Below are 25370 nucleotides of genomic sequence, written 5' to 3' on the forward strand. Positions count from 1 at the left end.
AGTCACAAACTCAGGCAGATAATATGCATTTTCTTATTGTCTGTCAAGTGCCCATTCAAGTCATAATATACTAAATATGTTTGGTTTAAATGCCTTCAGATCTGCAAATTAAAAAAGGATCTTAGAGTTCATGCTATAACGAAATGTTTTCTTGTTGTGCTGAATTTATCCGGTAAGTCTCCAGTTTTAATTTCAGGCCACCGTGGGTGACATTTCCTAAAGCTCATTAAATTTCTCTGGCATATAATTAAGAGTTATAAGTGTTTGTAATGATGTGCACTTAAGTTATATAGAAGATGAAGGTAAAGGCCATATACATCAGTCATGCAGAGTGATTATATAAGGATATAACCCCAAGGAGGATGACCTTTATATCTTTTCTTCATTGCTCTTTGGCATTTCAGAAATGGGAGATGTGATGGAGGCCTCACACTTTTGATGGTTACCAGTAAGAGGGGAGATTTTATACACTTTGTGTTTCCACAGCCAAACTACCCAGAGACATCTGAAGCTTTTAGACATTGATAAATATTCATATTTGAGAAATTTGGGAATTTTGCACTGGGGTAAAGTTGATTGTTATGTTGCTGGTCGACAATATGTAATTGTTAACCTACTTTCTCTGATGTAGTTTAGATTTGTGAGTGTTATGAGTGTGTTTCTTTTGTACTGACTTTATTGTGGCTTTGATGTTCTGCCTGCTGTTGTTGTAGTGCTGTTAAGCTTCTAGTGTCTGTTGTTGTGTCTTTTTATGTCAAACACTATGCTGAAACACACCTGTTTCAGGACAATAAAGATTTAGGCTACTTGGCTTAACTTGACTTAATGATAAAAAATTTAAAAAAAAGTGCCGTGTCAATTCTTTAAAGGGCAGCTGAAGATGCATAAGCATTAAGTGCATCAACAAGAGATTCAGTTCAATTCATAATAAAAAGAATAACATTTAATCTAACAGATAATTAATAAATAGCCAGCCTACTATCCACTTAAAGAAAACCATTGACCTGTAAAATAAATTGATTCGAAATGACTTCGATGAGTGTTTTAAATTTGTATTACATTTTTTATTAGCCACTTAAATCTCTTTAAGTTCAACTCAGTGGCTAATCGACCTATAATCATTCCGATTGTAAGCGAGCTAATAACCAAACGGCCTTAGGACCCAGATACAGCGGAAGAAGGAAAGCCTCGCTCACCACCTTCATCATCATCATCAACACCATCATCCTCACCATCACCATCACCACCATCCTCACCATCCTCCAGCCTCCACCACTATGATGCTGCACCTCATCCCTTACGCCCTGATGATGTGTTTGAGTGGGTTAGTGAGCGGACAGGCCGAGGACTCAGGGCTGAGCGACAGAGCCTATGTGGTTTTACAGAAGCAGAACTTAGGTGAGACTTGATGTGAGGCTGCTCAGTGCCGCTAGTGGGCTATGGTGTGTTCAGTCTTTACTCTAGGCTACTGCTTGTTAATGAACCCCAGTGTGTTAGATGTGTGTGGATGCGCTGTTACAGGCTGTGGTCGGCTCCTCTTTGTCTTCACAGTCACACTGGGGAGTGTCCTGGCTGTCCTGCTGCTGCTAATGATCATCATGGCTGTCTGTGTCTACAAGCCGCTCTCTCGTCGATGAAAACCCCTGGAGGAGAAGATACAGATCCGTGGGTGTGACATTATAAACGTGCTGTGGTCCCGTTGTTGCACAGTGACCCCCTGCAACCAGAGCACCGAAGAGATCCACTCTTCCCGGTCCGATACCCGGCCCCTGCTGAGGGGAGAGCTGCCACCTACCTGCCGAGAGGCCTCACTGAAGACACTCAGACTTCACACACATTCATCGGCTGTGGTTTTATTTGGCATAAAATCGGGTGATTTATTACTGCGTGTTTTAGCGTTAAAAATATTTATTAATGTATTTATTAGACTCTCACATCTAAAGGAAACTGTAATTATGTGTAATTGATTTGCCTTTAAGGAGAATACTAAGCTCTTGTGAAGGCAAGTTTGGTCAATACACCTGGAGGCCATCAACCTTTCAATAAACTAAAGTGGGATTTCAGCGTCATTTACAACTCCACAAAAGATAATACAGGGTTTAGTCATATTTTATTCTCTACAATGTGTAAAATCTGATCATCATTGTTTCTTTATTATGAAAATTAAAACAAAAGAGATGCTAAGTATTTTATTAATCCTTATTGGCCCTTTTAAATGTAAATGTCTATTAAAAAAACAAAAACAAAAGTGGGACTACAGTGGGAGAGCTCTGACTAGTTTCATCGACATCAGTGGAAATGGTGTTTATGAAGGTTCCAGTTCAGGACAATATAAACCTATTTCAGCAAAGTCACACTTAGTCTTCATGGAAATAAAGTGCTTTTATTTTAGAAACATTTTGAAACCAACACATTTTCTTAAAATTTTTAACATATTAAAAAAAAAAACCTTTGCAGCTTGAGCGGTGTGATTACAAACATCTGCATTAAATTAACCAAAGCTAGTCTTTCTTTTTCAAACTTGTCTGTTCAGCAGTTTGGCAATTTGATCATTATAATTAGTTGTTTTTTCAGCTGAAGCCCCGTGAGGTCAGACACAGCAACACAGAGTCCTCTGATAAGTGGTTGTTTGTCAGTGAAATCAACTATAGTGGTTAATGCTTGTTACTCAGCATCACCCTTTTTATCTTGTTTTTAAGTTACAAAATTGAAAAACAAAAAATGTTTTTATTTTTTTTGTTGTTCAGAAAGTTTAGTCTGAGTGGCACCACCCCTCGCTCCCACCATGTGTTGTGAGAGGAAAGCAAACTGTTGGCACATGCTGATAAACTAATCCTACATGTGGCAGGTACACTGGACCTTTCAGCCTGTGCTGTCTTCTCCTCTGCTCAGAGGTCTAAAGTAGTTGATGGCTACAAAAGGCAGACTTGTCCTTAGAAACCAGAAAAATCTCTCTGCTACACAGGTCGTGTGACTGTAAGCTGCATGACTGCTGTAGATCCACAGATGGACTGGTCTCTGCCAGTGCATTATTGAATGGACATGAATGATAATGCTTTAAGATGCTCAGTGACAGTTGACACAAATATGTCCTCACCTTTAAATCAGAGAAAATATTCCAATGAAAATAAGAAAGAAAAAAAAAGGAACTTTAAACCTCTATTCTTGACGCAGCAAAGATATTATGTCACCATACAGCCAATTTTAAGTTTCTTCCATGGCAACATGCTTTTGTTTACCCATCCGTAGAGTGTACATTCTCATTGTACAAGGAACATGCAATAACTTATGACCCTACTGACTCAATGAACTCAACCTTCAGAACTAATATTGGTATGGCAGAGAGTGATATGCATGTATTATGTCATTTTGCACCGAAGAAATATTTACCTACAATTTCAGAGTTTATTTTTTTCCAAAGTGAAGGGAAAATGTGTAAAATTGAAACCCTGAGATTTCTGTTATTCAGTGAGCCCATGGTCCTCAACAAAGTAACTCTGTGGGAAGACTTCCCTGTGACAACACTCAAATGTGTCTCTTAAGGTCAAGACTAGATGATAGGTACCAGGAATAAAAACTACAGTTTTCTGGACCTTAAAAGCCACATCTGAGTGCCAACATTTAATTAAGTCACCTTGAGTAGTCAAACATTTTTGTTCACAGAACCTTAATTACACTAATTCAACCACACTCTGGATGATGACGCGATCGACTCGTGTGGGTTGCTGCTGTGACTGAACTGGAAAAGAATAAATAAATAAAAAGTAGAACCCACTCGAAATTATCTCAAAGAGTCCATGAATCAAGCTTGAGGATGGAGACACCCAATACCGAGATAGAAATATATAAAAAGGAGTATGCTCTTACCAAAAATAGCTTTTGGGAAAATATTGAATACCGAGAGTTTGATATTGCCTGTGCAAGGATGATCTGTTACAGAAAGAAATCTGTGGTTGCATAGATGACTACAGTGGTTAGGAAGGAGAACTGAGGTGTGGTGGTTGCTTCTGAATCTGGAAAAGTTGTATTATTATTCCCTCTTATTCCTTTTACTTCTCAGTGAGCGATAGCTGCAATATCCTCTCCAGTTCCTCTTCCTCTTGCTTCCTCATCTTCTCCTCTTCCTCCTGGGCTCGTGCGGAGAGCTCCATGGCCAGGCGGAGGTCCGACTCGGGGCTAGAGGCCGAGATGGAGCTGGCGGGGCTGGAGGTGTCTCCATATTCCACTAGCACCCCCTCTGGGATACTCCTAGAATGACATGGACGGAGGAAAGTGAGACCCAGCTCTGTTGTGTGGCTTTAACTGATGGATACGGTCAGTGAACAGGTAATCAGTGTCATCTAAGTAGCAAGGACTGTTTCTTCTTTTACCACATGTAATTATGCAGTAGCAACGCTAGCAACCTGAACCTCTGTTCCTACCTGTCACTCTGGCTACTGGGGAGTACGTCACTGAATTCCCCATCACCATCATCCCAGCTCCCCTCCTACAATGACACAAACATAAAGGACGGAGGCTCAAGTGGTGGAATGTACAATAAAAAACAGCCGGAGAAAATGGTGAGCTGGGTGATTATAGTTCTGACCTGGCCCGGGGCTCTGCGAGACTCCAGGAGACTCTGATGGATGGCGTACTGCAAAAGCTCCTCATCATTGTTGGACATGGGTGTGTGGCGGGTTCCCCCTCGGCGGTGGTAACTGCCAGGCACCACGAACACTGAGGGACACACTTGAAACAGAGGCAATGCTGGATGGGAGGAAAACAAAAAACAAAAAAAAACAAAATCAGAAACATAGTAGAAATCTCAGACTTGCAATTCCTATTTTAATACAGCGTTCAAACTGTATTTATTCCTACCTGCAGCTTCTTCTTCTTCTCCTCCCGAAGATGTTGGTGTGGCTGCTGGCGTTGGGTTCGCTTCTTCTGTAGTACTGCATTTATTTACATTTCCAAATGTAATCTTGGCATTCAGTACATGAAACAGGGGAATCTCTGGAAGTGGAAAAACATATCAGATGTTAATAATAAAAAAAAGAGAGACGAAGAGTAAGAGAGAAGAAGAGTAAAGAAAATGCTTCTTGGAAGTGCAGTCTGTATAAAAACCTACATACCTATTTTAACAGGAAATCCAGGAGGGAACTTAAGGGCTACAAAGTCTCGCAGCCGCGCAAAATGGGAACTTGTGCGGGCCATGAGGTCAATGATGGGGGTGACCTGCTCCACCAGGGACAGGGGATGTTCCTCACTCATCCACAATGTACCTTTGAACCTGCATTAGACAAGATTACAGTATATGTTGCACACATCTTAACATCACGATACAAATAGAAGACAGGTATGAGGAAGTAGCAGTTGTCATAACTTTAAAAAGGTGCGTCTTACTTCTGTGTTCGAATGCTTAGCTCAATGGGTCGGCCGATGTCTCTGTTCCCGAGGTCAAAGTCAGGGTCAAAATATTCCTCTGGGGTAATGGCAGTGGGATTGGTGGCAGTTGCATACTCAAGAGTAAGGTCCTGTAAAGTCAAGTCGTCATATCAAATGAGCTGTCCATTCAGAAACCAAATCAACTGAATACAGTATATCAGTTGAATGTAATTTCTGAATGTATGTCTTACCCCTTGTGCACTTATGTGCTGCTCCACAGTCCCCAGAAGAGACTCCAGGATGTTCCTCTCACCTTTGAACAAAAACATCCATCTTAAGCTCTCTAGACAATCATTTAAGGACACAAGGATATAAAACCATCATGCATGCGTGGAGAATATTGTTGCTCTTACTCTTTATCCTGGCTTTCTCCTCGTCTGTAAGATGCTCTGTCCTTGTCCGGATCACCACATTTACATTGTTCACACTAAAAACCTGAGACATGAACCAGAATGTAATGTCAGATACTGTAATGAATGGGACAACACACTTAACTTCTAATAAAAAGAAAATGTGCAACTGCTATGAACCTTGGCCTCAAATCCATTGACCATTTCAGTTTTGTCAGTTCTCCAGCCCCATATGCCAGCCTTGTTCCTGTGAAAACACAAGTTAAGAAATCACAGATCATCATTCAGGTTCTCCATACAGTATCCTTCTTTTTCTACCATGTTCTTCAGTTCAGGATAAAAATAGACCCAAATAGGGCATGAGGCCATTATTGATGTTTCATTATGATTGATATGTGCAGATTAGCAAAGTTAATACGATGACATATTATATCTTGTGCTAATTACATGACGGAAGACAAACACATCAATTCAACTGTCTCATATTGTTAATATCTGGCGAATCTGAAGCTGTTTGTAGAGTTACACACAGCATGCTTATTTAAAACTGAGCACTGACAGTCAGGCAACAAATAAGTCGGCGTAAATATTGCATGTTAGGTGATTAATTACTCAGCATGATGCTGGAAATATGAGAAATAATGTTTAATAAGCCTAATGGGATCAGTGTTTTCACAGTCGCCTCCCTCAGTGAGTGATGATTTTAAAACTAGTGTGACAATGAAATACTGTCACTGTTTGATCAAAGGAAGTTAAATCAGTGCGTGCTGTGAGAAAATGATGTGACACTTGCCTGTCGAAAGCAATATCCTTGGTGTCCAAGTAGGTGTTGACGATGGGGGTAGTCAACCTTTTGGCAACTTCCTGCTCAGCTGGCTGCATTGACTCTAGTGTGACGTCCTCCATTTCTTGAGAGATGTTGAAGCGCTCAGTGTCCACTACTTCATCGTCATGATTCACCTCCATCAACTCCGCATACGAGTCTGTACAAATACAGCCAGGGATGGACTTAAGTCCTTTTTACAGAAATGTTATAAATGACATTTTGTAAGAAAGTTAAAACACACACACCATCTCCTCTGAAGATGTAGCTCCTACGTCCTCTAATCCAGGTCATGTTTTCAAAACCTAGCAGAGTGGCATCCACTCGCAGGCTGGCGCCACTTTTCCAAATGCGACAAACATCACTTGGACAAACCCGGGACAGAAGAGGGACTGTGAAGCAACAGCATATGAATGTCCCACGTTGCAAACAAACGTATCCGCAGAAGAAAAACACTGTGACTCATTTCAAAACCAAAACAAAAGCTTCAGCTACAAAGAGGGAGGCATGTAGTTTTTCCTGTATGACACGAGGAAACCCCTTAGTTGTCAAATATTTTGTATCTTGTATAGACATTTAAAGTTACCATCCCAGGCGGCTGGACTTACAATTTTTTTTCGAATTGTACAACCAAACCTGCGATCAGAGCCTTGGACCCGGTGTCCCAGTTCTCGTCTCCGTGGCACCAAAAGTCCGCGACACAAACGTGTCCCGTCAACGTAGATGACGGTTGCATGATTTGGCAGTTTGACTGACAATCAAAGTTGTCAAAAGTTGTCTGAGACTAATTTGATTGGTAGGCCAAATTTTGGCACCTGCTCCTTACACAGATGACCAAATTCCATCATTGATATGTCAAATCACTTATGTCCTTGATTACTGTCTAATACTAACCAGATATACCCAGATTTTTATAATTTTGCCAAAAATTAGCCGCCTGGTATGGTACCTTTAAGCAGCAGGTGCTGGATTAGGACACTTTATATAGAGAGAGCTTACTCCAACTGGTGAATTCCCACTTCATTTCCATGTAGAAGTCTGGAGACTGTGGATGAAACAACAATAAACCAGTTATTTATTTTGCAAGGAAATGTTTCCCTTCACATAGAAATATGAATAATGAGACCATGGAAAATACAATAAGTAAGTAAAACCTCTCGGATCTTTGCCAGCAGCTCAGGCACTCCTCCTAAAGCAGTGGAGGCTTTGAGGTAGTCTCTGCGTTGAAGCACCAACTGAACCATTTCTGGATCTCCAGTGCTGACTGCCTCCTGCAGCACTGTACAGAGATAGACAACAAGTATGAGCAAAGCACTAAACCTTTTAAAAGAAACCACATCTGCTTCCCAGGAGCAACAACTATCCATTAAAAAAACCTCAACAATGATGGTAAGAACTAAGGAAAGTGAAGCTATTTTACTGCAATCGGAGGCGTGGCCATGCATTTTCTACCAGAAACCCCATTAACGGAGGTTGGAGGATGATGTGTAGGTGAATGACCAAAGGTTTTTTCAGTGATCAAACAAAGCTTGTAAAGCATATCTATTAGAGAAGTGAATAACACATTCATGCTGTCATTCCTTGTCTGCTCTGTAACCAGTTTTACAAAACTAACCTGTCCAGTTCTTGGCATTTTCTTGAGTCACTTCAGCGCCGTGTCTCAGAAGGACTCTCACGGACTCCAGGTGCCCGAGTGACACAGCCAAGTGCAGGGGTGTACGACCTCTTGGATCCACGGCCTCGATTTCATTCTGAGAAAATCAAACAAAAAAAGACACTGATTAACCCTGCACTTTTATTTGTGTAATATGATCAAGACATCTGGTTGGAGTAAATACTGTGGGGAACGCTATGAGCTGTTTAATGAACATGTTGAGCATTAGGTCAACAGTGATAATGATATAGTACTGCGGTGACAAGACCAACCATCATGTCTGACCCATATGAGTCACGCTGCAGAGATAAATGTGATATTGACCAACACTGTTTTACAGCAGATGGATCATAGAAATTACAGCCATGGCCAGTAATAAAACTTGATTATAGATGCGTTTGAAAAATGTAACAAAAACGTGTTAAATTCGGCAGAAGATTTCGCCATCATAGTCTCTATGCCTTCAAGTCTTAAAATTATTATTACACAAGTCATATGACAGTCAGATGCACAACATACTGTACCCAAAATGGATAGGCTACTTTTAATAGGTAACGCGTTTCTTAGGTCACCACATTTACTCAGATGTTTACTAGGTCTGGGTAATTCACTGGATTGGGTTGGTAGATTATTACAGGTGGAGAAAGGCAATCAATTCGCAAAGTGCATTTTTTAAAGCCGCAAACCTGTTGACCAGCTATGGTTTCGTTTTCATGCACGTTGAATGTCAAACGTTATGTCTCTGTGTGTGATTCAACACTAATGAGCATCTGTCAACACGACTGGCCTACTTGTACTAGATGGCTACGGAGATTTAAGCGCTCATCCCTGGCTTCGTCTAGCTAAACAAGCGTGAGTGAGTTAGGGGCCAGCGTCAGTAGTCAGTGCATTACTACCGACCTCTGGTATCGTTATTTGCTCTTCCAGTCTCCTGAAATCATTCTCCCACACGGCGGAGTGCAGGGGAAACTTCCCTCGGATGTCATCGCTAACGTTAGCCGTGGACATCTTCCTCTTTATGGAGCCTCTCAGTGCAGCGTCAGGCGGCTTCCAGCGACCACAGCCATGGGAAAACGGCGGCAGCTACGGGCTAGTTGTGCCTAAATGTGCGACAAATGTGATACATGCCGAGCTATCTGACAACAACAACGTCGAAAATGTCCACATCGGCGACCAACTTTTGCCCAAGCCTTCCCCTAAATAAAACTTTTGAAGGAACAAGGAAGTGCCTGGAGTAGTGCCCAATAAAAAACAGGGGTGTTCAACATGGAAACAGACTCACAATATAATGAATAATGTCTAATTAAGACACGTTACCAAGACGATTAAAAAACGGGACTTAATTGGTGAGTATTAACTATTACGTATTTTGTTAATACACGACAAAAGCATGATTTGTAGATTAAATCATTATATTTAAGGAAATGAAGAATAGATTGTTCCAGTTTGGACGCAACCATTTCACATGTCGGCATGGGGGGGGGACGCAATCTAGTACTGCCTGATTCCAATGTTAAATTTCTGAGTTTTATTGCAACTTTGAAACATTAGCAAAACAAACATTATGAATATAAAAAATAAAATTACGTATTTAGCCTAAATCGCCCAAATGAGGTGTTTCTATGGGGAGGTTGGTTGAATATTAGAAATTGTATCGCCAGCGCACTGGTGAGGTGTGGATGTACGCAGAGCGATAGATATCGCTCTGGATGTACGTGAGGAGGAAACAGTAGTTTGAAACTAAATACTCTCTGTATATTTAACCACATAGCTACAGGTAATTAAACAACCAGTGATTGCCTGTATCCATTTCACGGTTTTATTATTTAACTCACGGTTGACATCAGTTTTGTGACACTGTGGATATGTTGAATTAATTGTTCAAAATGTATTTTGATATTCATGAGTGACGCTGATGGGCGAGGTGTGTTTTAAAAATATTAAAACGCCAGAGGATAGAAACCTACCCAGCAAACTCTGTCGTCATTATTAGTTGTATAATATAAATCGCACATTATATCACGGTGTCAAAGGGTAAATAGATCAAACTCACCTCCTGTACCTAGGTCAAAAAGTTTATTTTGCCCTCAGTTAGAACTGCAAGGGTGTATACCGTCAATATCCACGCCAAATATATCGGTTTTAGGTGTTGTTTTTGCGTATTTAACGAACTTGTAAAAATTAATGTGACACAATATAAGAATGTGTTATTCCTATCGCGCTATTCTTCCGAGGCGTCCGTCTCCTGAGAGTCTGAACCGCGGGCACAGTGAGCACCGTGGATAGGTCACAATAGCAGCAGCTGCCGCTGGGTTTGCTCTAGCTCCAAACAGCCACAAGAGTAAACTACCAAACGGCCGTAGGCTAGTTAGCTTAGTCAGGTGCTAAATCAGCTAAGTAGTCGGCAGCGGCGGTGTACCTTACTCCTGTGGGGCAACGTTATAATGGTCGTAACGCGTACGCTAGCCTTAAGTTAAATGAAGTAGCATCCTAGTTGTTTCAGTTGTTTTTAATTAACTGGTTTAGGTGTAGCTAACGTGGACAGACATCCACACAGAATAATCAATGATTAGCTGAACGGACACAACACTCGGCTCCTTTTAAAAGGCATTTCTTCCTCAGTTAAGGATGTCTAAACGCCTACGAAATACTGAGCTGTGCGCCGATTGCAGTGTACCAGGTAAGCTAATTCAGAGCCACCCCTGCAGGTTTTTTAGCTTTTGGCCATTATTTATCTACTGACGTCTGCTGCTTCAAGCTCAGAGAGCCAAAGCTTTGCACTGCACACTTCTAATTTAAAGCGGATTATTGGTGGTGGCGGCCCATGCTGCTTTCCCCTTGGCAGTAATTTCGACATGCAGTTTGTTGTTGTTTTGACAGGACAAGTTGTCAGTGTTGTTGACAGGTCCCTAACCGTGTAGCTGCCGGGTGGAGGATGCAACAAGACCTGTAGCAACTGTCTGTTTAACCGTTTCCATCCGGCGTTGCTTACTTCAGATGATCAGGAAATCATTTTTTTCCTCTTTTTTTGACGTTTATCAAATTGCTGTACAGCTCTTTTTAGGCGGGTTTGTCACCAGTAACAGACAATAGATCGTGCTTTTCTCCCAGTGAGACATCAAGAAATAATCCAACGTTGTTGAAGTCAAATCTTCTTCAATGAGAAGTCAACCCAGATCAGCAGGAAACTGCTATGTAAGATCTCTGCCATGACTGGAGTACAACTGCATCGTTCATAAAAAAAGAAAAAGAAAAAAAAGTGTGCATACAGTGGGTACTGTGGTCTGTTGGTTCTTTATGTACACCACTGTGGATACTGGTAGTAAAAGAAAGGTCTCTGCCATGTTGAAATAGTGTGAGTGAACTTTACTAGATTTGTATTAAAGGTCTCTAATGGTATGGATTTAAAACCTAACAAAGTTTGCCAGATTCAACTGGTGTTGCCTCTTTCTACTACTGAAGTATCTGTTGAAGATGGCAAAATATATATGAACTAGTGGTATGGCCAGATGAAATGTTAGACTCAACTTTATACCATTTCCGTCAGATGTCACGAGAGCAACATCCACACCTTCTCAACAGAGATTTGTAGTATAATGGATGAGATAAACGAGGAATTAAGCTTTTACAATCAGGTATTTCTGTGAAAGCTGAGGAAGTAGTCTCTGCATTGTGTCTGAGGCACTTTCAGAAGTCCCATTTATATAGAAATGACGTGATGTTTTTCAGCAGGCACAGGAAGCAAAACAGGATGCTGAGTGAATTGACCGCATGCTTTCAATGCAGAAGTTTTTTTTTCTATAGTGGCACCACAATATATAAGTGCAGCATACTGTGAGAGCAGATCATACATCATTTTTACATAAGCAATTCTTAAGAGATTGTTATCCTATGTAAAAAAAAAAAAACTCATCCATGTGCGTTGTTACAGGTCTAATACTCAATAAAAATCAAGGAAAGCAATAACGTGTAGCCTACACCAAATATTCAGGATTACTACCCCGTGCTCCCATCATGTCTTTCAGACTAGTGAACCCCCCAGGTCTCTACAGCAGCTGGCCTGGATTGCCCTTCCATACAACTGTCACCAGTTGTTGGCTGTGAATATTTTTAGAGTTTCAAAGATGTGGTATTAAATTTAGCAGCACTTGTTGAGGAAAGGGTAAAAGAGGCATGTCAGCACTAAGACCGGCAACTGGTACCCAGTTTTCAGAGTCTCCTCCTAACTTACTCTCCACCAAGAGCAGAGCTCCAACCAGCAACCAGAGCAGCTGTTCCTCCTACACCTCAGCTGCTGCTAAGACACTTACGGTCTTCACTGTCTATCCTGTCACTGTGCCAGCCAGGCAGTCTGCTCAACCATTTATTGGCCATAGGGAGTGGTGTATGAATTCTCCGATATATTTACGGTCTTGAGATTTTTGCTGTCAGAAGAGTCTCGGTACAGATGGAAGACAATACAACTCTGTGACATTTGTTGTAGATGAAGTACACGAAATAGGTCAAGGATAAGTACACATTTATTTTGGTCACAGAGTATACTGTGTCTTGTAAGTGCACTCTATCTCTCTTTCTAACACTGTACATTACCTGAACGTGCATTACTAAAATAAATGCATAACAGTTTTTACAATGTTTTGAAAGAGGAAGCTGCTCTCTTACTCAACAATAAAGTTGAGGTGCTTCAGTCGTTGACTGTTAGTTTTCACTTCCTTTTTTACAGTGCAAGACTTTCCCTAAACCTGTGGTTTAAAAAAGCGTTGAATGCTTACTGTAGTTATTATGACTGACTTTTGAGGTTTAGCCCTCTACCTTATTTTCTTTCCTCTTTACATATACAGAACCTAACCTGTGTCAGTCTAATCTTAACTTTGCACCCTGCACTGTACCCTACTTTGCGTTAACTGTTGTCACATTAGCCTGAATAGTGCTTCCTGTGGCCTTAGCTACTAGGCACATGACTACTGTAGCATCATTCTGTATTTTGTTATCTACTAAAACAGCTGAAACAACTGTAAATAGTGCATTCTCTGGGGATTATTTTCAGCCAGGGATGAATACACATTGGTGCTACATCATAAAAAAGGAACATGTCACCAAGTACAATGGTGTGAAACAAAATGATTTGGCTAAACAAACAGTACAATAAGTTAGAAGGATCTGTCAATTGCTGGTTGTGGTTTAGGCCCCCAAAGATTACTGGAACTCAAGAAGTGGGAAATTAACATCAGCTACTTAGTAATTTGAATAATGGTACTGATTGTTAATGGAGGAATGATAACTAAATTTCTGTTCCTTCTCAGAACCTCGCTGGGCCTCAGTGAACAGAGGTGTGTTGGTTTGCGATGAGTGCTGCAGTGTTCATCGAAGCCTGGGAAGACACAGCTCCCAAGTCCGCCACCTGACACACACACCATGGCCTTCTACACAGCTACAGGTAATACCACTGCACAGATTTATGTTGGCCTCTGCTAAACATCTTTGTATTTGCAGCCATGAAGTCATTTTCAGCGGCTTTGAGGTTACTGCACTTTTAGATTCAGCCGCTCTGTCTCTTTGCTCAAGAAAAATGTGTTGACATCACTTGAGTATCAGATCTCAGCCAGTTGATTTGGGCCAAATATAGAAAAGTGTTTGTTCGGGGAGGGGGAGTTGTTTACAGCCAGTCCAAATTCTACGAAATCGACTAAATCTCTCTTTGATTTCATCTAGATGGTTCAGACATTATATAGCAATGGTGCAAACTCAATATGGGAGCACTCCCTTCTGGACCCTGCATCTGTGATGAGTGGAAAACGCAAGGCCAACCCTCAGGACAAATTGCAGTGAGTTAAACTTGCTTCACGATAATTAAAATATAATAACAATTTAAACTCATTTTCTCTTTTTGAACCTGTATTTTTCACATTGCCCCACCAGCCCAAACAAATCAGAATTTATAAGAGCCAAATATCAAATGCTGGCATTTGTCCACCGCATGCCTTGCCGGGAGGATGACAGCTCAACAGCCAAGGATTTAAGCAAGGTAAAGCTGCTTGCATCGATTCTGAGAAAACTGAAACAGGATTTTGTACAAACTAGTTTTTGTTAAATTTTGTAAGTTAGTTAATTGTCTTCTTTTTTTTTTTTTTAGCAACTTCACTCCAGCGTTCGCACCGGGAATCTTGAGACATGTTTGAGGTTGCTATCCCTGGGAGCACAAGCTAATTTTTTTCACCCTGTAAGATTCACCTGCTCCATAAAAAAACAGAATTTTCGTTTGTGCTATGTCTTTTCTATTGATTTGAGGCATTGTATCTGCTTCTCCTCCAGGAAAAAGGAAACACTCCCTTGCATGTAGCTGCAAAGGCAGGGCAAGTATCTCAGGTTGAGCTATTAACTGTTTATGGGGCAGATCCTGGAGCTCCTGACAGCAGTGGCAAAACTCCCACCGACTATGCAAGGTTAGCTATTTTCAATAATTTCATAAAATGCATGCTAAAAAAAACTTCAGGGACAGATGTTTGTAATCTCACCTTTTGTCTGTGTGTTTTTCTTCTTTTTCCTTTTCTTTTTAAAAACATATACCTCTGTAGGGAAGCTGGCCATCATGACCTGGCAGACAGACTAGTGGAGATTCAGTATGAACTAACTGATCGACTGGCGTTCTACCTGTGTGGGAGGAAACCAGGTATGCAGTGATATTGAATTGAATTTTTTTATTTTTTATTATTTATTTAACCAGGTAAGTCAATTGAGAACCAATTCTCATTTGCAAAGACCATCTGGGCCAGAGGCAACAATAATAACATAGAAAGTACATTTACACATAAAAAAACATGAGCAAATTTGCACAAGTTTAAAAACAAAATGTTGACATCATAAGATTTTTAAAAAATGTACAGTATGTACATCCATTCTGACAGCTAGTAAGGGAGCAATGATCACAGGCAATTGTTTGCAATGAGTTTGTAAAGCACAGAAACGGTATGAGAGAACGTTTTAGAAGCTGACTATGTGTTTTCAAAGAAATGAGTCATGAGCATGTTATTCCTCGTGTATGTTTTGAAAATATGAGAGACAGTGTTTTAACTTGCTTGTTCACACTTCTGTATTTATTTAGTCATCTGAAACCTGGATGTAAATATCATCAGTCACATATGTTGCACTCCACAACAGATAAAGTCATGCAGAAATTCATTGTTTCTTTCAGATCATAAAAATGGGCAGCACTTCATTGTTCCACAAATGGCTGACAGGTAAGGATGTAGAAGTTGTAAGTGGATATTAAGTGCTTTGTCTTAAATTGTGATGTGCCTAAGTGATTGGATTTAACGTGAATAGAGCCGGCGAAGTAAAGTGCAGTCAGCACAGTTGTTTGTGGTTGTATTTTTGCTCTGAGGCTTGTTCTGACATGCTGTGGAGCTCCCTGCAGCATCTGCCTGAGTTGGAGGAGACAAGCCCAGTGAAATAGTTTACATACCCACCAACAGTGCAATTGCTGCAAATACTTTATCAAATAACTCTAAACTTTCAACTCCAAACAAGTCTGTTGTGGCAGAGCTCCCACTATTCCTCTTAACACTGAAATGTTGCATTTGATCTTTTTTCATTGCTCTCTCATGATGGATAGGAATGTGTAAGTATTAATCAGAATGAAGTATGTATCTTGTTGGCCTAACATCCCAGCAGTATATAATTATTAGAGGTTTTCTTCTGTCTCATAGCAGTTTAGATTTATCAGAACTGGCCAAAGCAGCAAAGAAGAAACTACAGTCTGTAAGTATCCTTGCGGTGGTCAGTTTTAGATGGTTGTGCCTGGTTTTTTCCGCTCCTTTCTCACTCTCACTACACTTAATTTCCTAATATTAATGCAGCTCAGTAATCACTTATTCGAGGACCTGGCCATGGACGTGTACGATGAGGTGGACAGACGAGAGACCGATGCAGGTAGAAGTTCTTGGTGTGGTCCCATATCCTGAGAGCTACTCACACTGATGCTTTGAAAACATTGTTGCAGTTGTTCTTGCGCTGAACTGAACACTGTTGATTACTTGTAGTGTGGTTGGCCACGCAGAATCATAGCACCTTGGTGACAGAGACAACGGTGGTGCCTTTCCTCCCTGTGAATCCAGAGTATTCATCAACACGGAACCAGGCAAGCCAGTTTTCACACAACACCCAAACTAACACTTTATTGTTGCTCTGAACTGACTTTGACCTTTGATCTTTTTTTTTTTTATAAATTAGGGACGACAAAAGCTTGCAAGATTTAATGCACATGAATTTGCCACTCTTGTGATTGACATACTCAGTGATGCTAAGCGGAGACAACAAGGGAATTCAATAGCCACTCCCAAAGGTCAGTGATAAATTGTTGCTTTATTTAATTGTCCTGCTGTTATTGGACAGTTTTTTCTTGCTCCGTGTAGGTGTTTTACTCTGTGTCCCTTCATTCCAGACAATGTTGAACTCATCCTGAAGAGTGTGGCTGTCAGGCATTGTAGCGATAGCCAGGACAACGACCAGCCTGACTATGATAGTGTGGCATCTGATGAGGATACTGATCAAGAACTTCCCTTGGGCAAAGATAGGACCAAGGTATCGTAGCATCACTTTGACATATCAGATCTCTGACATCCACCATCTCTCTCTCTCTCTCTCTCTCTCTGTCTCTGTCCAGGTGCCTTTACTGATATGTTTTTAACCCTACAGAGTCTGGACTCTGACCTCTCAGACAGCCCTATTACTATGCAAGAATACATGGACGTGAAAAATGCGCTCTCTGCCTCTGAAGCCAAGATCCAGCAGCTCATGAAAGCCAACAACAACCTGAGTGATGAGCTGAGGCTCATGCAGAAAAAGGTATCCACCGAGCTCCACCCATAAGATCACTAACACCGGGTGCCAGCCTGAGGGGGGGCCACAGCGGTCAGCAGAGCTCTTCTCCTGCCCAGTGTGATCGATCTCTGGTGTGGAGGCCCAGCCTGCGGGTTGTAATGAGGGCTGAGCTGCCTGAATAGAGATACTCTGTTGCAAGATAAGGCGCTGCTGTGACACCCTGCTGGTCCACCCTCTGTTTTGGCCAGCATGTTTTTTATTTTTTTTTAAATCCAAAGCTTGAATGTAAACTGGAGATTTTTTTGTGTGTGTGTGTGTGTTGATTTGTTTTGTGGATTTGAGAAGAACAAATGCACCCTTGCTCCAGTTATAACAAACACAGTTTCGTCAAACCTTTTTTGTAATATATAAATTTAAAAGCTTTTTAAAGCTACGCTCTCTAATGTTACTAACAAGCATGTTTTGAGAGCATGACATAATTGACTGGTTTTTAATCCCTTCATAGCACATAGTGACTAACTGAAATTGTATGTGGCTCATCACATATACTGTGTTAGACTGAATGTTCTTAGAAGATTTCCAGCTGTTGTTTTTGGTAACATCCTTTGGCACATTTTTTTTATTATTATTTGATGTTTTCGAAGTTGTCATAGAAATTCAATAGAGAGCATACTCTTCAGCTGATGCAAACATGAATCACACCAAACTGTCCTTGGTCTTTGACAGCCATATATATATACCATATTTATACATTTTTGGCTACAGATGTCCAAGCTGCATATTTTGTTAAAATGGGTCCCTGACCAGTGATGTTACATTTTTGTTATGTTAGAATTGCTTTAATTTGGCTGTTTGGGAGGAGGATGCAGATTGTTTGAGCGACTCTCTCTTGGTTCTCAAGGTCATCCTTTCACTCTCTTGCAGTAGACACACAGCAGACAGCGTACACCATCTTAACGACATGACATATCGTGCTAGTCCTTGCAAATGATCACTCCACAGAACAGATGTGTAGGCTATCATATTTGAAAAGATCAGTTTTCTGTTATATTCAAACACTGTTTGATAACAAATCATCACAGTCTTCAATTTTAATTGGAATTAGAGTCCTGACCAAACACTGATGTTAGTCATTCATCATGTTAGTAGTTTCACCTCCTCACTTTTTTCTAAACCGGTACACAAATGTCCTATTTTCTCTGCAATGAATGCAAGTGGTTGCATTAATTCAGTCCAGTTTGCCTTTGACAAAATCTTCCAGATCTTGTCCATTCTTGATTCTCTCAGTCTGTCTGTACTGTAGCTGCACCTTTGACTCAAACTTGCACCTGTGTTGCTTACCTGTGCAACAATCTTTTGCTTGCTTATCACTTGCTTTGCATTTTTAAACCAGAGCATCGCTGGTTTAAAAATCCCTACCAAAGCATTTATCAGGTTACTCCTGTGATGCTAGGTGGTTCAGATAAGACCATGTTTCTGTTACAGCTGATAACTACTGGAGGCTGTAATAATGAAAACTGGAAGCTGTTCCAGTAGAAGCAGTAACAGGATTATCAGCATTGTGGATATTGCAGCACAGTATGGGAAAATGTAATCCTATCCTATAAGTGAGGATGCATGCAGAGTACACAGTCAACAGACTGGAGTCTCCGTAATTCATTATTAACATTGAAGCAATTTCAGGTTTGGTATGATGGTGACAAGTCAGAGATTTGGTTCTTTAGGTTCTTTTGTTGTCAGAGCAGTACTGAGACTATACACTGTTGCCCATAAAGTTGAAATAATTTTGTTTTCAGATACGTCCCTATTTAAACATATCAGTAATCTTCTTTCACCACGTGCAGTGATTACATACTAGTCCCAGTTACCAGTTTTGATGAGATATACACTTGATCTATCAAGAATAAATCACATTGTCACAGTCATTTAATGAGAAGAGGTTAAAAAAACAACAACATCTTATTCCAACTTTATGGGCAACAGTGTATATATCAAGTGTATAATATGATATCCACAAATATGTGTTATATTCCTGCCAAATAAAAAGCATGGCAGAATTATAAAATGTGAGTTTTAGCATGCTGACTGTAGTAGCAGACTGTTACAGGGTAATAGAAATCTTGAGAGGAATGTCGGGGGAAGAGCTGTAAAGACATAGTGGACCAGGACAGGGAACAAAGCTTGCTTTGCTGAGAGCACCTCTTAGTGTATTGCTGACCGTCTCTTCCAGCTGCACTCTCTGCAAAGCGAGAACTCCTCTCTCAGGCGGCAGGTCACAACCAATATCTATCAGATCCCCAGCGGTTCAGACTACCCTGACCCCTCCAGTCCCTCAGCCCTGAAACGCCGGCAGTCTGCGCGGGCCAGTCGGCCCATGTCTATGTATGAGACCGGCTCAGGCCTGAAGCCTTATCTCCCTAAAGGGGAAACTCCCTACCCAGACGAGGGTATCCCCACCCTGCAACCCTTCCCACCTCATGTAAGTAAGACCTGTTCCCTGCTCTCCTTTGCATTTTCCTGTCCACTGCCCTGTTTCCATGACTTTCTTCACTGTCTTCACCCTGTCAAACCTTTCTCTCTTCCATTTAAAAAAATATGTATATATGTGTGTGTATATATATATATTTTTTCTCTCTTTACACTTTTTCCTCACTCATTTGCCACTCATTAGTTTTCTGCTGCATCAGAAACATCAAAAATCACAATGGTATGCATTTAGACAGAGTCCGTCACATTTCATTTTGTCCAGTGTTGATACAAGACTATCATCTGCATATATCTGCTGTTTACTGGAGTGCTGCTTGTTTGTTAGACAAAAACTTAGTTGTACAAGCAAGGGGATGCTGTTATTATGATAAACTTTGAAGGTTTGTACTGTGTTTTATGTTGATGAAGCATTAAAACGACCATACAAATACTCTGTGTTTTTGTAATGCATGATACATTCACACACTCACTCCATCCTCTCATCTGTTTCAATTCTCTTTTTGATAACCAGGCAATATGTTTGTGCATTTATTTGAGTTTATGAATCATAGTTTTCTGGTGCGTTTGCTCTTGATGAATTAACTCTATGGCTCCTCAGTCATGTTTTTTTCCCCAGGTCACTGTGCTCACGGAGTAAATGTAGCAGGATGATCTGTAAAAACAACAACTCTTCAAAGTCTACAAACCGTTGATCAGTCTTAAGTTTAACCTTTCTTAAATAATTAATATTTCTAAACCTCAACTAAATAGTCATATTCATTGCACAGATGTAGATTGTCGCCAGCTGCATTCTAAACATACAGTATCTGGTTCAGCCACACATGGCTTCCTGGCTTGTGGGACATCTAATCTCCTTCGCTTTTCAGTTAGTATAAAATTTACTTTTTTTAACTTCAGAAATGTGCCCTTAAAATGTGATCTGAACCCTGTCTTTAGACGGAAAAGGGCGCTTTTGTGACCGCCTCTTCATCCCTCCCCTCATTTCCATCCACCTTGTCTTGGTCGAAGGACGAAAGTGCTCAAAAGGTTAAGTACACCCTCGCTCCGTCCACACCTCGTGGGACACAGCACATCCACCTGGAGCCCTTTACCATTGCTACCTCTTTCTCCTGCCTCACCTTCCTCTGTCCTCCATGTGCTGCTCCTTCTCTGACCTGCTGCATGAGCCAACCCTTCACCAGACACCTGCCTTCAACAGCATCATCCTCCCTGCGCAGCTAAACAAGTGGAGCTGTGTGGTTTTGTAAAAGGCAAAACCTCTGCCTGACGTTGAGCAGAAAGCTGTGCTTGTGTTGCAGCTTCTGCTCATTTTAATGCGTTCTTTCTTTGCTCCAGAGACCGGTAGAAGTTGGAAAAATTTGTAGGGTTATGTACTTTTTTGTGAGCAGTCACCTGTCTGTAAAGAGGAGGGAAATAAGACTTTTTTTTGAGATTGTTAAAAATATATTTATACATCTCATGTTTTTCATTGAAGTCGTCTTTTACCCTCTGTCTAACAAATGCTTTTGCGCAGAAAGCTTCCAACAGCATGCTCCCAACTCTAGTGGCCCAGGAGTTGTTCACAGTCATCTGTTAAGGCAGAACAAAGGCTTCTCTAAACATGTATGAACTAATGGCTTTCCATGCACACTGCATAGCATTTTCCACTGTGTACAGGTGGAAGATTTTGTTTAGATTCTCAGAGGACACAGATCGAAACAATAATTAATGTGTTGTACTTTTAGCCTGTGTGATGCCACTGTACTTGTTTGTATGTGCTTCCTGTTTATAAATGAAGCTCTTAGTCAACGGGAAATCTGCATTAAGTAAAGTAACAATGCACTTGTTGAGTCACAGTGAACGATGCAGCGCTCCTGTTTGTGTGGATACACTTAGTAGCTGTGCTGTGTATGATTTACTTCTATCTACAAACTCATCTGAACCCTGACTTCTCAAATAATGACCCTCTGGGGTTTACTTCAGCTTTAATTTGTAGAATGAGTAACACTTGTGTGTCATGGCTCTGACGTAATGTTTCTACCCATGTGTTGCTGATTATTAGTTGTTTTGTTAAACTGTTTTGTTAATTGTCATCCATGACCCCACCCTCCCTTCAGGAGTTCAAAAGTTTTCATACATAAATTAACATATTGACACATTTGATGAAAATCAGGTCAATGTCAGTCAAGTCAGCACTGGTGATAATATCATCCCCACATGAATAAGCTGTCTGAACTCTGCAATATCTGTTTTTCTAATCCTATAATGATTGCTGTAAATGTATTATATGCTCTTGCTCCACAGCTTTATCGGCTTGTTTCTGTCATCTGCACCACTTTAACATGTTTATATTGCAATTTGACATCGTCACACTAATGTTGGCACAAGGAACATAAAGGGGCACATTCACTACATGTGTTTCCCTTCTTTGTCGATGAGTTTGACATGTAGCATTGAAATTGTGTTTTCACCGCAGCTGTTTCTGATTTGTAAATCTTCAGAGATGTGGGACTCGGTCTTGCATGAGACACATTATCAGTTTTTTTCTCTCTCTCTTCCTTCAAGGCCTCAAAGTTAGAGAAGCAAAGCAGCATGCCAGAAAGTGACTATGACAACACGTTCTATGACTCTGAGATGGATGATTCAGGGTAAGAGCAAGTTTGTACTGGTTGTTGAATGAAATATGTGTGTCCTGGTTCCTAAGTAGAGTTTAAATGGTGTTTTTAAGTAACATTATCTGCTGTTTTGTCTTTAGAGTGAAATCAAGAAGTGGTGTTTTTGGCAGTAGACACACTTTGTTGTGCTTTGACCCCTGTAGTTTGAGCAGGAGAGGGAGGCTGAGGAGCAGTGGCTGGCTAGGGGAGGGCAGCTCCATCCCTGAACTGGATGATCTGGGAATGGAGTCAGACCCCACACTTCCCAGCACAGAGGACGTCATCCGCAAAACAGAACAGATCACCAAGAACATCCAAGAGCTGCTGCGAGCTGCACAGGAGAACAAACATGACAGGTCAGAATCTGAAGAGGATCTGTTTTTTGTTTTTGAACACTGGTCTAGGGTTAGGGAACTGGGTTTCAGTTTTCATTTCCCTGCTTCTATTTTAAACCCTTAGTTCCTCTTACATTCATCATTATTCTCTCATGTTTAGTTGAATTTATCTTCTGTCACTTCCCTTTTTCTGTAATCTTCACTCTCCCCCCTCATTTTACTTCCACTCTGCTCCGCTGTTGTTCTGGTGTTGCGTTGTCCCACTCCCTTACACCTGTGAGCAGACCATGTGAGCGTGAGGGTGTGCGTCGACTCAGGCACAGCCTGGGATGTTTCAGCACTCTGGTACCCTGGGCTGAGAAGTCCCCCTCTCCCCTTCAGCCGCTAAGCCTCCGGTCCCCTGACCCCACCTCCTGGTACTCTGGCTTCTGTCCCTGCCTCCCAGGCACAGTTTCATTTTCCTCTCCCTCACACAGTTTCAAGCTTCTCGCCTTTTCTTCTCTCACCTGCTAACAAGCTTCCTCTTTTTTTTTTGCTGTGCTACTTACTGAACGCTCGATTTTGATCAGTTGAAAACTTCCCTTGATTGATTTTTTTGTCTCAAGCACTGATGGCTTCAGTTCAGTGATGAAGGGTTAGAAGCTATGACTTAACATTAACTTTGTATTTTTCAGGTTGAAATAGATTACTGTATGCTGTGGAGCCAACATTTTTATATACGACCTTGTTTCTTTGAACAAAAATGTCTGTTCATCATCAGCATGTTTTAGTTGATGTCAGTCAGAAGATATGGATAATAATGCATGGTGTGGTGTGAATACAATGTAGTACCTTGTACTGTAAGTTAACTTGCACGCAGTAGCTTTTGATATTTTATTAATATTTGTTATAAGATTATGAGATTTGAATGAATGTGATTTCAATATGTTGAACTCATTGACAAATCTTCTCCTCACAGCTTCATACCCTGCTCAGAAAGAATACATGTGGCTGTAACAGAAATGGCTGCTCTCTTTCCCAAGGTAGGGAAACAACCTTCTACACATTTGGTACATATTGGTTACGTTAAAAACAAGCATTGATACAGCCACAGCAACATTACAAAGGTTTCTGAAGTCAATTTAAATGAATAAACTAGTTCCTCTTAAGCATATTTACGTATATGTTATTGTGTGTTAGAATACATATCATGTGTGTAAATGTGTTAAAAGGAAAAGAGTTTGGTGGACAGACCAAAGTAGACTCTGGTCTCATAAAGTTTCAGGCCAGCAGAGGTCAATGTGGCTGTAAAGGACCTCCATTAAACTGCTTTTCACCGCTTTGTTGAGTTTTCAATGGACAGTTTCCACGAATATCAAGATATTTTAACCTTCCTCTGCAGAGGCCGCGCTCAGACACTGTTAGAGGCTCTCTACGCTTGTTGACCTCCAGTGCTTACCGGCTTCAGAGCGAGTGCAGGAAGGCGGTGCCTTCAGAGGGCTGCCCAGGACCGGACATGCAGCTGGTCACTCAGCAGGTCATCCAATGTGCTTATGACATTGCCAAGGCCGCCAAGCAGCTTGTCACCATCACCACAAAGGAAAATACCAACTAACAGCACTTAACAAGGCTGCAAAGCCATTAGCATCTCAGCTTTGTTATTTTATTTTTTAAATCATTTTGTTGTTGTTGTTGTTTTTTGTATTTGTGGTATATGCATGCATTTGTTTTTGTTTTTTTAATTTATGAATAAGTATTGACTGTATTTAAAAGCCAGCTCTGGATAAAATCTGATTGTCAAGGGAAAAAGTCAGCAGCTTTACTTAGGGATTCAAAGCTGCTGTGATAGCACAATTTCTCCTGAGGGAAAGGCAACGTGCAGCAGATTGCAGGACAGGTAAACATTGTGGTTTCTAGATTACTCTTTAGAATTTGAGTAAAAGTCACACACACATAGAAATAATCTTTAATGAGTCCATAACATAAAATCCTTTCACTGAGAGAAGGATTTAAGCACAGTACCGTCAGCTGAAATGATGATACAGGTTAATGTTATCAGTCCAAAGCCAGACACAGATGCTGAAAAGCCATAAATGAGTCATGAATCCATTGTCACTGAAGGCTATGGTTAACACACATCTCTGTGTATCTATAAGAGCTTCCTCTCACTAACCACACTGTGCAAGCATCATCATACTGTAAAGTCTAATCATCAAATAGAAACTGACCATTTAGTTAACTTCCATTAAATGTTGGGAACTTCATTAATGCACACTTTGTAGCTCTGCAATGCTGTTTGTTGAATTGAAAAAGCTATTTATATGGTTTGTCTCCTGTCTCCCAGTTTAACCCCATCTGCAGTGCACTTATTGCAGCTATTTATGTTGCCAAGCCAGTGAATGCAAACAACACTTGTTCAGGAGGCAAGTTATATTCTTCACCAGCAGTGAGATGTTCTTGTGTTGTTATGATTTGGTGTTTCTAACAGGCTCCACACTGCGCTCTACTCTGCCGTCTTGTGTGCCATTGCAGTGTCAGTGATGTTACAAGATATTTAAAGCTTAGAGCCATACTGTATGTGTGTCCATGTTTTTTGTGCTCTTTTCTGTTGCTGCTAGTTTTGTATTTAATGTGCAACATGTGGGATAGAACTGTAGACATCTCCTCTATTATTGTGCAACCCAACATTCATGCGCACCAAGTGTTTCAGACTTCATTGTCATTCTGAAATCTGATCAAGGTAATGTAGGTAAATGCAGCTGTTAAGTTGCACTTTTGGGAAAAAAATATTTTATAAATAAACAAACATAATTTATAACTATAGCCTGTTGTGCTTTGCCAGATTTTGTATTTTATCATGTGCCA

General features: G+C 40.8%; 2 protein-coding genes and 1 long non-coding RNA gene across 14 annotated transcripts; 2 read left to right on the top strand and 1 right to left on the bottom strand.

Moving 5' to 3' along the window:
• Window positions 1–1204: 1204 nt before the first annotated feature.
• Window positions 1205–1640, top strand: LOC146981532 (uncharacterized). Its single transcript, XR_015036645.1, has 2 exons — window positions 1205–1398; window positions 1552–1640. It is a non-coding gene; the product is annotated as an uncharacterized LOC146981532 (long non-coding RNA).
• A 727-nt stretch (window positions 1641–2367) lies between these two features.
• Window positions 2368–9470, bottom strand: ankrd13a (ankyrin repeat domain 13A). The gene is made up of 15 exons (XM_085786859.1): window positions 9152–9470; window positions 8213–8348; window positions 7752–7876; window positions 7597–7642; window positions 6846–6989; window positions 6568–6757; window positions 5955–6021; window positions 5778–5859; window positions 5616–5677; window positions 5383–5513; window positions 5112–5269; window positions 4858–4992; window positions 4586–4746; window positions 4422–4486; window positions 2368–4248 (listed from the first exon to the last, which is right to left on the bottom strand). The coding sequence occupies exons 1-15, from the start codon at window positions 9257–9259 to the stop codon at window positions 4050–4052; spliced, it is 1809 nt and encodes a 602-aa protein (XP_085642985.1). The 5' UTR covers window positions 9260–9470; the 3' UTR covers window positions 2368–4049.
• Window positions 9471–10555: 1085 nt separating this feature from the next.
• Window positions 10556–25328, top strand: git2a (G protein-coupled receptor kinase interacting ArfGAP 2a). Of its 12 annotated transcripts, none has more exons than XM_085786861.1 (21): window positions 10556–10931; window positions 13555–13688; window positions 13964–14076; window positions 14171–14276; window positions 14385–14471; window positions 14564–14694; window positions 14827–14921; window positions 15444–15489; window positions 15958–16009; window positions 16108–16180; window positions 16291–16388; window positions 16481–16592; window positions 16692–16831; window positions 16946–17095; window positions 19302–19550; window positions 20495–20584; window positions 22103–22185; window positions 22356–22547; window positions 22811–22942; window positions 23485–23548; window positions 23908–24352. In XM_085786861.1, the coding sequence occupies exons 1-21, from the start codon at window positions 10880–10882 to the stop codon at window positions 24118–24120; spliced, it is 2412 nt and encodes an 803-aa protein (XP_085642987.1). In that variant the 5' UTR covers window positions 10556–10879; the 3' UTR covers window positions 24121–24352. The 12 variants fall into 12 exon arrangements, with proteins under 12 accessions (XP_085642987.1, XP_085642988.1, XP_085642986.1 ...); XM_085786862.1 differs by having other exon boundaries at window positions 15961–16009; window positions 16692–16836; window positions 16948–17095; XM_085786860.1 differs by having other exon boundaries at window positions 16692–16836; window positions 16948–17095; window positions 23908–24351.
• The last annotated feature ends 42 nt before the right edge of the window (window positions 25329–25370 follow it).

The sequence above is a fragment of the Trachurus japonicus genome, chromosome 9 (assembly GCF_045865225.1).
Source record: "Trachurus japonicus isolate A0001 chromosome 9, Traja_1.0".
NCBI lineage: Eukaryota > Metazoa > Chordata > Actinopteri > Carangiformes > Carangidae > Trachurus > Trachurus japonicus.

What these genes read in the sequence shown, in the direction of transcription:
- ankrd13a (XM_085786859.1), bottom strand. Translation starts at nt 9,259, where the DNA reads ATGTCCACGGCTAACGTTAGCGATGACATCCGAGGGAAGTTTCCCCTG. An exon ending in AGCAAATAACGATACCAGAG is followed by an intron (nt 8,349 to 9,151) that starts GTCGGTAGTAAT and finishes TGATTTTCTCAG; the next exon opens with AATGAAATCGAGGCCGTGGA. An exon ending in AGCACATAAGTGCACAAGGG is followed by an intron (nt 5,514 to 5,615) that starts GTAAGACATACA and finishes TTGACTTTACAG; the next exon opens with GACCTTACTCTTGAGTATGC.
- git2a (XM_085786860.1), top strand. Translation starts at nt 10,880, where the DNA reads ATGTCTAAACGCCTACGAAATACTGAGCTGTGCGCCGATTGCAGTGTA. An exon ending in GGCCTTCTACACAGCTACAG is followed by an intron (nt 13,689 to 13,963) that starts GTAATACCACTG and finishes GATTTCATCTAG; the next exon opens with ATGGTTCAGACATTATATAG. An exon ending in TGCAACCCTTCCCACCTCAT is followed by an intron (nt 19,551 to 20,494) that starts GTAAGTAAGACC and finishes CCCTGTCTTTAG; the next exon opens with ACGGAAAAGGGCGCTTTTGT.